This window comes from Eptesicus fuscus, chromosome 14, assembly GCF_027574615.1.
Source record: "Eptesicus fuscus isolate TK198812 chromosome 14, DD_ASM_mEF_20220401, whole genome shotgun sequence".
NCBI classification, from domain to species: domain Eukaryota; kingdom Metazoa; phylum Chordata; class Mammalia; order Chiroptera; family Vespertilionidae; genus Eptesicus; species Eptesicus fuscus.
In genome coordinates this window covers 63,841,558-63,853,829 of record NC_072486.1, presented here as the reverse complement: position 1 = coordinate 63,853,829, position 12,272 = coordinate 63,841,558, and the positions used below count along the sequence as shown (strand labels likewise).

The window sequence follows — 12,272 nt, the reverse complement described above, 5'->3', positions numbered from 1 at the left end:
AGTGTTAACATGAACACTGTAAGACTTGTCTGCACATGTGAGACTTTTGGGGGGTATAAATCTACCTGTAAGTAGAATTTCTTAATTCGAGGAATGCAGATCTTAATTTTCACAAATGATGCAAGTAGCTCCATGGCAAGATGCCACAGTAGTTGAATCATTTTGTAATCTCATCAGTGGTTATAGGGCGCTCCCATTATCCTACATTTTCACCTTAAAAATGTTTCCAAATGTAATGGATATCCTGTAGTATCTCAATGTACATTTCCCTAATTATTAATGAAGTTACACCTTTTTGTCATATGCAATGTCCAGTTGGAGTTCTTTTGTGACATGCCAGTTCATACCTTTTACCAATTCTTCTGTTGGATTGTTTCTCTTTTTTCTAGTTCTTCCTTTCTTTACTGAGTAAATTGAAGTAATCAGAAGAGAACTTCCAGTGACTCACTCCTACATCTACACACCTCACAGTATCTGCATCCACACACCTAAATATGAACAATTGCTACTCCTATGTAGGCCAGTTCTGTCCTTGCTTTAGCACTTCTCTGCCCTACTTTATCACTTATTTGCTCTTTCCTGGACCATTGCCTGTTATTTCTCCATCTAAAATAAAAAACAAAAGCACCTTCTCTTCAACCTGTTTCCTTTGCCAGCTGCCCATAATTCCTTCATACTCCTTTGTGGCACAGCTTTCAAAAGTGTTGCATGTACTTGCTTTCTCCAGTTCTTCTCTTCTCATTCCTACTTCTAATTCTAATTAGGCTTTTGCCCCTGCTGCTCCACCAGAATTATTCTTGTCAAGTTAACGGCAACCCACACTTAGCTTAATCCAGCATGCAAATCTTAGTCCTCATCTCACTTGCCTTGCTGCATTTGACACAGTAATTCCTTCCCTCCTGAATTCTCTTCCTTTCCTTGGCTTCTAGGACATAACACACTCTGGTCATTTCGTCCTACTCAGCTCACTGTTGCTCTTTGTCAGTCTCCTTTTGCAGATTTCTTACCTTATTCTTTACCTCTTAATGTTACCATGCCCCAGGGCTCAGTCCTCCTCCGTCCTTTTCAATCTCTTAGCTTTTAAAATACCACCTATATGCTAACAACTCTCAAATGTATGATATATCACCAGTTCAGGCCTTTCTTCTTCACCCCACGGTTGCATATCCAATGCCTGCCCAACATCTTCACTTGGAAATTTAGAATGTCCATTTCTGCACTGCTGATCTTACTCCACTTTCTCTAGTGTACTCTGCCTGTGGTTGTTCCCATCTCATTTGATGCCCTCCAGCCCCCACCCCCTTTGCATTTGCTCAGAAAAAACACTTGGAGTGAACCTTGACTCCTCCCTTTCTCTCAAACGACACATTCTGTCTGTTTATGTTCGAAATATATCCAGGTTCTGATATCTTATTTCCCTCACTGCTACCTCATTTCCTTCCAGATAATTGTCATAATCTCATAATTGGTTGCCCTTTGCTCTACCCTTGCTACAATATCAATTCTCACGCAGTGGCCAGTGTAGTCTTTCAAATGTTAAGTCAGACCTGTGGTTTGTCTTCTTCAGCTGTCCCCCTGTAGCCCCAGTGGTGTCTTTGCTGGTCCTTGAACTCACCAAGCATGCTCCTAACTCAAGGCCTTTGCATTGGTTGTTCTTGCTGCCTTTTTCCAGATGATTACATCTCATACCTCCTTTGAGTAATGTGATCAGGGTAGGCCTCACCAAGCTGATTACAACCGTGGCCCTGCACCTGTTCCTCTCATTCTGCTCTGCGATTTCTTCATCCATTTCACTTACCAGCTACTAAGAGTCTGCATTTTAGCCTGTCACTTTGTTCATGATGTTTTTTATTTTCAGTAAATAATTTTTTACATTTTAGTGGAGCCACATTTATCCATCTCTTTTTTTCATAGTAGTTTGTGTTTATTAAGCCTTACTTAAGGAACCTCACAGTATCCCAAGGTCATTAGATTATTTGGATACAGTTCTTTTGGCTACTGCATGGGCTAGAAAAAATTAGGCCTGAATGGGGGTTGAGAATAAGGCCTTGATTGGAGGTCCCTTCCATTCTCTCCAAATGAGCATTGATCAGAGATCTTATTTAGGAAACCAGCCCAAAATAATCTTCCTATAAAAATGCCTAGCCTGTCTTTAGATTCTGTGATGTGGGCATTGGGCCTCCAAACCCTGAGAGCTACGGAAGACTGAAGTTATCTCTTACGTGAGTCATTGCAGGGTCTACATACAGTGTCATTTCTCAGAATGTACAGTGATTACAGCACAGACTGGTTTGTGTGTTGTCCACTCACCAGATAAAGCAAACATTTTTTTCTATTTTTTTAAAATATTCTCATGTAAAGTAGAATCTAAACTAGACATTCCTTTTTAGCAGGCAAGATTTAGCTAAGTCCTGTTTTTTTCAGAATGCATTCCCTACTTCAGTTGCCTCTTAGAGATTATTAAGGCTTTTATTTGGAGGAATTGCTTTTATTTTATAGTTTCTTAGGGACTTCTAATATCTCTCTTGTAATGTGTTTGCAGATGCCAATAGCCGCTAGGTCTGAAGGGTTAGAGTAATGAGATCATTCTGTTTTTACTTGTGATGTCTTGTTTTCAGTTTGTGCTATTAGCTCTTTCCTAGCTTCACGGGAGACATATGATTGGACTCCAGTGTTGCTCTGTCTTTCATTGGGATGCTTGTTGGTGTACTATTTGTTTTCTTTCATTCTTTTGAGGGTATTTTGGCTTGGCCCAGTCCTGTTGAGTGTCTTAAGGGAAGGATTCTTGTTCAAACAGCCATTTTCACACATTTTGATGTACCTCATCCCACGATCTGCATTTGAATGCTTGTTAGAACTGCATTTCTTACCTTTCATGTACTGCTGGTGTTTCAGAATAAGTAGGATAAGGTCCAGATACTCAGATTCTGTGGCAATCATAGGCTACTTAAGGTGAATGTCAATATTTTATTGGATTCATTTTAAAAAAATAGTCACTTAGGCTAGTCTAATCACACAACTACTGTCTGTAAATACATTGTCCTCTATCACTTGGTGAATAGGAATACACTGGCACTTCTTTATTTCTGAGGACTGATTCTGATAACCATTGATTTTGTGTTTATTAAAAGTCCCGTTCATTACTGGTACCTAACATCTTCTGTCTAGCAAGCATTCTTACTATATCATAGAGTGTCATCCTAAACTCTATTTTATGGCTAATGTATCATACTTAGCTCCTCAGTAGTGACCCATGTTTATAAAAATACCTGAAGTCCTATACATCTGTCCTTGTGTCACACAATACTCCCTCTAGCCAGGCAACTCTCATCTGTCCCATTGTCCTTGTTAATTTCTATAAGAAAACCCCAGTGTTATATTAGTAAAGATTTTCATGTTTAGGGCCATACCTTACTTATTAAACAATTATCATGATACCCAAGTACCTTGGTCATTTTTTTGGCCATCCCAGTTGTTTCTGGGTAGAATATGTGGGCTTACACACATAATTTGGGAGAAGGAATAGAGACACCTTCATTTTGAAGGTGTGCTAACTTCCTAAAGGGGCATTGTAATGCTGCTGCTGTTTTGTTGTTGTATTGTTTTTTAAACCAGAAGTAGGAGACAATTGGATGATGATGAATGTTAAGCTCAAATTCAAAGAATTATCTACATTCTGATAAGATATTTTTTTGGTGATACCCATGAATTGAAATGTCTAAATGATGTATCTTGGACTCCGAGGATTAGTTATGATCTAGGGGGAAACATTTATTTTGATTCCTTTGATCTCAATATTTTTATTAGGACTAGTTTTTATAGGGTATTAGAATGAGAAAGATGAATTGTTTGGGAATCGTTGGCTATTTAAGAAAACAATTTAAATATTTTATGAATATAGAATGGGTTGTACAGAGATAATCTTGTTTTGTTAGATGGCAAAGGCGCAGCTGGTGTACTTACCATACAGCAGGGGAGGAGCAGCAGCCTGCACCTAGGTTAGGAATTAGTCCCTGATTTTCTCCTTTCCATGTTTTGTGAAATTTTTTCAAGTATTACCTGGGTCCTTGAGGTTCATAAATTTGTACAGCTATTTATGAGTATACTAGAGGCCTGGTGCATGGATTCATGCACCAGTGGGGTTCCTTAGCCTGGCCTGCAGGGATTGGGCTGAAACGGGCTCTCTGACATCCCCCAAGGGGTCCCAGATTGTGAGAGGGTGGTTCTCGGGTGACGCACCCCAGAATCAGGCTCCTTCCTCTCTGGGTCGGGTGTGTCACCTGAGAACCACAGCTGCCAAGTCACCGCAGCTCGGCAGCTCCTGTGTTGAGTGTCTGTTCCCTGGTGGTCAGTGCGGGTCATAGCTACCAGTCGGAGCATCTTCCCCCCTGGTGGTCATTGTGTGTCATAGCTACTGGTTGAATAGTAAGATGGTCGCTTAGGTTTTTATATAGATAGACTAGTGGTCCGGTGCATGAAATTCATGCACGGGGGAGGGGTTGGTCCCCCCAGCCCAGCCTGCTCCCTCTCCAATCTGGGATTCCTCTCACAATCCGGGACCACTGGCTCCTAACCGCTCACCTGCCTGCCTGCCTGCCTGATTGCTTGTAACCACTCTGACTGCTGGCCTGATCAACCCCAACTGCGCCGCCCCCTTCCCCCCCCCCCCCCCCCCCCCCTCGCTTCCAGGCTTATCACTCCTAACTGCCCTCCTCTGCCGGCCTGATCGCCCCTAACTGCCTCTGCCTCGGCCCCACCATCATGGCTTTGTCCGGAAGGACATCCGGAAGGTCTCCTGGTCTAATTAGCATATTACCCTTTTATTAGTATAGATACTACGAGGGAGGTAGTGTACTTGGCTCTGGGGTCACAGGGAATAGCAGAAATGGATAGGGCCTCTGTTTTCATGGAATTTAGGAGCCTAGTAGGAGAGAGCCAATACAGTAATTATACCAACTGACCTAGCCAACATCTTTCTACTTCTCTACACATGCTCTAACCGTTCTCACTCTCATTTTTAAAGGAAAATTCCTATTGACTTCGAATGCCTGTGGTCATAACTAAAAATATTGGATTCTTCCTCTTTTATTCCCTCTATCTATTTTGTAGTCAATTCCTGTTAATTCATTTCCTAAAAAAAAGTTTCTCATATCTCTTAAGTTACTGTCCATTTCCAGTTCTGTCATCTTCTAGACTCTCATATTCTGAAAGTTAACATTGCTTAGAGCAGTAACCTATTTTTGGAGAAGTCTGGGGCCTGTTAGATGATGAAGTAATAGTGTATTTAGACTTTTGTGTAAATATTGGAATACTATCTATTTATTTTTGCCTGTCTTCCTTTTTTGTTTTTTGTTTGTTCTTTTAATCCTCACCCGAGACTTTTTTTTTTTTTAGAGAGAGAGAGAGAGAGAGAGAGAGAGAGAGAGAGAGAGGCGGTCCCTGACCGGGGATTAAGCCTACAACCGATGTACATGCCCTTGACCAGAAATGAACCTGGGACCCTTCAGTCTGCTGGCTGGCACTCTACCTACGGAGCTGAACTGGCTAGGGCTGTTCTGTGTTTTTGTTTTAACTTAAACTTTCTTCCTAGTTTTTCTCTATTCTGCATACTCACATGAAATCCCACCTTGTCCATGAAACCTTTCCTGATTATTTCTTTCCACTGACCTGAATTTTTGTAGCACTTAGTCCCTAGTTTATATCATATAATTTAGCACTTATTCAAAACTGATTTTTATTGCTATTTCATATCTGTAAGCTTTTTTCTATTATTCTCTTAGGTTAAAATAATTTTGAGTCCATGATTATAACTAGAGAGTGTGTTGTATGGGGTGTTGGTCAGTGCTTAGTAAAGACTTATGGGATAGTAGAATTTGATTTATAGTGTATTTATAAATATTTGAAGCCCCTAACACTTGCTGAGCTTCTTCTTTATCACAGTTTATGTTGGTATTTCCCTGTTGATTGAACTTTTAGGTTGTTTCTTATTTGGGTAATTAGAAACATTCCATTGCTTGGTTTTCAGGCTGTTGCATGAAAAAGGTAATCTTATTCCCTTTAAAACATTTCAAACAAAGTAACCATTTACTATGTATCTAGCAATTATTTAATATTTGTGATACTAAGAAGTAGGGAGCATATTTCACTGCATCCTAGTATCTTGTGCCATTGGCCACCTTCATTTGTGTTTTGGGTTATTTTGTGTGTGTGTTTTTCATTCCTGATGTGCTATTTTATTTTGCTTTTAGGATAAGAACAAGAAACTACGTCCACTGTATGACATTCCCTACATGTTTGAAGCCCGGGAATTTCTTCGAAAGAAGCTTATTGGGAAGAAGGTAAGTGATGACAAACGTATTCCCCAGTGGTTGGGGATTATTTTAAGCTGGGCCCTTGTGATGGAATCTCAGAGACCAGCAGGTGACGCTTCTCCATCAAGTCAAGCAGAATTGCTCTGATATGTAGAGAGGCATTTCTTTGTATCAGGAAGTGGTATCCCTGGGGAGACGTTTAAAATTGGGGCCCTGACCAAAGTGTGATTGCCAAAAGTCTCATGACACATTCTTTCCAGGGTCCAGGCTCAATTCCAGTGTAATAATTGCATATTGCCCTGAGCTCCATCACTTGGCTCCGTTCTCTCCAGCCACCCCCTCTAAAAGCTGGTGCTGTGAACTTGCAGTGAGGGGAGGTTAGCACTTTCTCCTGCCTCCCCTCCTTCGGAGGGATAGGTTGGCTGTCTGGGAGAGGAGGGGCTCTGCTGGAGAAGGAGTATGCATCTGTGGGCAGCGAGTGAGTATGTGCTGTCCTGTGGAGCCTTTTGGGGAGCACACTGACTGTCTAGTGCACCAGCTCAGAGGCCCGAAGAGTGCATTTCCTTGTGTTCTTAGAGCATAATGTTCTATGACCAGCTGCAGAACTTGCCATTCTGGGAAGCTAGTAATGAGCTTCTGAGTTCCCCCTTATTTTTCCTGACCTTCCCACCCTAAGTGTCTTGTGCAGTTAGTTCTTCGTGTCCTGGATAAACACAGGAAATGAATGGGATTGTCCCCTTGGTAATGGGAAATCTGTCAGGGAAGGACTATGATGGTCTTTTTCTTACCTTGATTCAGTGCGGATTCTTGCAGACTAGGTCATGTTTTGGGCAAGTTTTTATTGTATCTTCAGAAGCCTTAACACATTGAAGCCATATTAACATTCTTTACCTAAATGTAGATTTTTTAAACTATTGGTTTAAACTAGTGCCCAAATAGTGTATAATAAATGTACCTTTATTATATTTTATTATATACCACAGTCACTAGAGTGATAAATTTTAGCAAGGGATTTTGAAGTTGGGCATAAGGTGAAATTGCTAATTTTGAGGTAGAGAAAGCAAACTGGATTCCCTAAAACGCGTATTAAATCTGCTCAGGTTCCTTCAGAGCATAGGCTCATTTGTCATCGTATAAACCTTGACAGAATGCTGTATTCATTCATGAAGTGTGGTGCGAGTGATGGCTTTAAGCCTCTTTCAATTTCTAGGTCTCCTGTTATCTGATCTAATGTCCAACATCTCTATTTCACCAAGTTGATATCATATCACTTATTTACTGGCTCATAAACAATCGCATAGAGACAAGTAAGGAATTCCTTCACACGCGTGGATTTTATTGAAATTCATCCAAAATCACATTGAAAGGAATGGCAGCGCATATCATATTTGATTCATGAGCAGCCCGTTGTGTGGCATGTGTCATGGCACCCACCTGGTTTCTTTGAAGATTGCCCTTCCTCCTTTGCTTTCATCCCCGGGAACACAAATCACAGTTTATTGCAGCAGCTGCTGAACGGTCCTACAAGTGGCTTAGGGCTCGGCTCTCAAACAGCCATGTGACAGGCCTTTGTAAAGTCCTCTATTTCAGGATAAGGGGACTGACCTCAAGTGTCAGATATGGTGGCAATTCTTAAGCAGTCAGATTCTTTCTTGGTGAGAGAAGCCTCATTTACTGGTTCCTCTGCATCATAGCTGATTGCTTTCTATTTGTGCTGAGCTCGTTTTGTCCCCCACAGTGACATTGTATAAATGATAAATGCTATATGCCTGTGTAGGGAGCAGGATGCAGCTCAGCTCTGCTGGGCTGGAACATTCCTGATGTGAACTGCTTTTCCTGACTCACCACCTGAAACCACTTGCCTGTCTTCTGGGGCCATCAGTTGTGACAGCGAACACCCATGCGCTCTTGAGTCTGGGAGCAGTCCGGGCAGTCGCTGCCTCAGGGGGGTGGCTAGCACATCACCACACATTTCTGCCAATTCCCTTCAGACCGGTGCAGCTGGTGAGCATGGCACATGGTGATTAAGAGGCACCGAGAGGGAGCATGTGTGCCTGTGTGCCTACGTGCCCATGTGCACCAACGCTGATTAGGGCAACCTGTCACAGCTTAAGCAAGATAATGGAGGTAAAATCACCTTCTCTGTCAAGACTATTATTTTGACCATCCTAGACCGTCTATAATATGACAATTTTGAATAATTTATAGAATACGGAGGAATAAGATTGAAGGTAAACTGCTGAGGTGCTTTGCTAGGTTCAATGGCCTCCATTTCAGTTATGGAAATTCACTTTGATTCACTTCTAAGATTTAATTCTGGCTAAATGCCTTAATTAAAGTTATTATGCACCTCCCTGAGCCTTGGTTTTATCACTTGTGAATTGGAAATATTAGTTGCCTTTCCTCTCTCATGGGGTGGTTATAAGAATCTAGGATGATGCTAGTCCTTCCAGATGCCAGTAAGATAATGTTGTTTTGTTTTAATAATGCTACTTTTGCTTTTGTATAGAATCCATCGTAGCTTAACTTTTTCGTTTATGATTTTTTTTTTTACGGCCCTGGGTTCAAGATATCTAAGTCAGCGTGGAATTCATTTGACTGTCAACAATCCATTATACAGATTTGTATGGTATTTGGTTAGATGTGTCTCCAGGGTTCCAGCTTCCACAAAATGAGTATCCACTCATGCCAGAGTGTGTAAGTGTGCATGTTTTCTCTGGTTTGAGGGAGAGGTAGGATACAAGTGTATGCTAGAACGGTTTCAGAAGCTGCAGGAATTGCTATAGTGCCTGGTTGAACGCCCTCTCCATTCCATGTTTACCATCTGCCTTCTTTCACTAGAATCTTGACTGAGGAATATGCATAGTCTTCACTGTTTGGGTTCTTCATGGCCCTAGCAAAGCTGAGAAATGCAATCCATGGTAATTTCAACATGTTTTTTAGTTTTCTAGAATGTTATCCCAGGTATTTAGGATGGTGAGATTGCTACCTCCCTAAAAGAACCAGGGCTCTAGTTCTATCCTGATAGCATAACAGTTCCTCGGTGTACGTATGTTTTTCTTAATGCTTAGACAAGTCAGCTTGTGGAATCTTCTATAATAATAAAACCGTAATATGCAAATTGGCTGAACAGCAGAATGACCTTCCGGACAACCTCGCTATGACACTCACTAGCGCCAGGCCAGCCAAGGCGGGTGAAAAACGATTGATTGGGGGCCCGGCCTTCGCCCCATGATTGCCCTGCAGAGGGAGGCCCCGGCCACCAGCCGATGGAGCGATCAGTTTGGGGGGCTCCACTATCGCCCCAAAGAGGGAGGCCCAGGCCACCGACCGGCAGGCTGCAGCAGGTGGGCAGGACTTCCCTCTGCAAGGGCAATTCATCAAGGAGCTCCGGCCAGGTGGGCAGGGCCTACCTCTTTGGGGTGATCGATTGCGGGGCTCCCAGACTGTGAGAGGGCACAGGCCGGCCTGAGGGACCCCCCTCTTCCCTCTCCTGAATGCATGAATTTTGTGCACTGGGCCGCTAGTAAGGTAATAATAACTGCATCTTCATTGGGAATTTTCCAACCTATTTCTGAGAATCTCTGAAGTAGAATCTCAGTATTTATAATCTGTGTAATATAGCATTTACAAATGACATAATTGCAGTTATCAGCACAGGAACCACTGTGTTCAGAATTGGAACTTGTTTAGACAATTAAAGGGTCAGAAATGGTGGAAGAGATGGAATCACATAAAGCTAGAGTTAATTGAAGCATCTGCCCTGGTATTGGATGCTCAGTCCAGGATCTTCTGTCTCTAGTAACCTCTGTCCCCAAATGCATGTCTGTTCCTTACTTGTTTTTGCCACTGTTTCTATTGAATAAGTAAAATTTGAGAATGAGGCTTATTTGTAAACAGATGACATTGTATGGTTTTCATGCCATTGAAAATTTGTCTGTGAACTAGGCTGACTCTTTTTTAGGCACTTAAAATTGAGTATTTTTCCTGATAAATGCAGACATTTGGGAAGTTATAAGGCTGAAAATAACTTAGAAAACTATTTTGAACTAGAGGCCCAGTACATGAAGTTTGTGCATGGGTAGGGTCCCTAGGTGTGGCCAGCGATCAGGGCTGATCTGTGTGGCAACTGGCGGGGTGATCGGGAGGTCCCTACTGGCACCCGCCTTGGCTGGCCTGGCGCCATCCGCTCGCCAGACCTGCCCTGCTGCTACCGCTGGCCACCTTCCTCTGTGGGGTGACCAGCGGGGCAATTGGGGGGCTCCCACTGGCACCTGCCTTGGCTGTTCAAGGGGGCTGGGGGCAGCTCCTATGCTGAGCATCTGGCCCCTGGTGATCAGTGCGCGTTATAGTGACTGGTCGTTCTGCCGTTTGGTTGATTTGCATATTAGGCTTTTATTATATACTGGAGGCATGGTGCATGAAATTCGTGCACGGGTGGTGGTCCCCTCAGCCCAGCCTGCACCCTCTCCAATCTGGGATCCCTTGGGGGATGTCCAACTGCAAGTTTAGACCCGATCCCAGGGACCGGGCCTAAACTGGCAATCGGACATCCCTCTAACACTCTGGGACCACTGGCTCCTAATTGCTCACCTGCCTGCCTGCCTGGTAACCCCCAACTGCCCCCCTGCCAGTCTGGTTGCCCCCAACTGCCCGCCCCTGCCAGCCTGCTCGCCCCTCACTGCCCCCCCCCCCCTACCCCGCCAGCCTGGTCACCCCCCACTGTCCCCTCTGCTGGCCTGGTGGCCCCCAACTGGCTCCTCTCCCTCCTCCCCCCCGCTTCCTGATCACCCCTCACTGCCCCCCCCCCCCCCCCTTGCCTGCCTGGTCACCCCACACAGCCTGCTGTTCAGTCGTTTGGTCGTCCCTCACTAACCCCCCCTGCCAACCTGGTTGCCCCATGCAGCCTGCTGTTCAGTTGTTTGGTCGTACCTCACTAACCCCCTAGCCGGCCTGGTTTCCCCACGCAGCCTGCTGTTCAGTCATTACTGTGAGGGCTCCTGACCAATTTGCATATTACTCTTTTATTAGTACAGATTTTTTAAAAAATTATATAAGATTCATGTTGCTTTAGATTGTTCTGTTTTTGAAACCTGTCTTTCCTAAGGTCCATACTTATGGGGGCATGGAGTTCTTTGGGGATAGATGGCAATGATCTAGGGCAGTGATGGCGAACCTATGACACGCGTGTCAGCACTGACACACGTAGCCATTTCTGATGACACGTGGCCGCATGCCAAGGATGAAACATTTGCTGCTCCTGAGGATGAAACATTTGCGACTAGTGTCTTGGAGTTAGTTTTTTCCTCAAAGTGACACACTACCCGAGTTATGCTCAGTTTTTTGGCAAAGTTTGACACACCAAGCTCAAAAGGTTGCCCATCACTGATCTAGGGAGATCAGACTTATAATAAATCCAGTGTGTTCAAAACTGAACTCTTAATATCCTGTCAGAAAATCTGGTCCCCTCCATGTTCTGGGAGTCACACCACTATCGGTTGCTGTGGGAGACATCTTTGAAACCCTCTCTTCCCATATGTCTCCTAATCTAGACTCTCACCACTCCTGCTGGGTGTATGCATGAATGTTTCCTCCTCTTTTCATTGCCCTGCCCCGGCCTTGTCTTATAACTGCTCTCACCTGGACTTCTGTAGTCTTTTTACTGGGTTTTCCAAGACCACTCTTTCCCAGTCTAGTCCCTTCTGTACCTGCAGCTAAAGGGAGCTTCACAAATGACAATTACATTATGTTCCTTCTTTGCCTAAGACTAATGGCTTCCCATTGCTTCCTGTGGTGGACAAAGCTTGGCATAATCTGGTTCCAAGACAATCTCTAGCCACAGGGTGGAAAAGCCTCAGAGTGCTAAAAACTTCTCCGTTGCTCATTTTATTAGAAAGTCATGAAAAAGAGGGTGAGCTCGGCCTGCTTCTCGGATGTAACCCTCTACCCCCTTTCCCATCC

General features: G+C 43.7%; 1 protein-coding gene across 1 annotated transcript in view; it reads left to right on the top strand.

Annotated features, from left to right (window-relative positions):
• The window catches only part of SND1 (staphylococcal nuclease and tudor domain containing 1), a 457,708-nt gene that overhangs the window by 162,767 nt on the left and 282,669 nt on the right, over positions 1-12,272 (top strand). The window contains exon 11 of the mRNA XM_008154047.3: positions 6,249-6,338. Within this exon, the coding sequence (XP_008152269.1) occupies positions 6,249-6,338 (90 nt within the window). The remainder of the gene's footprint in view (positions 1-6,248; positions 6,339-12,272) is intronic.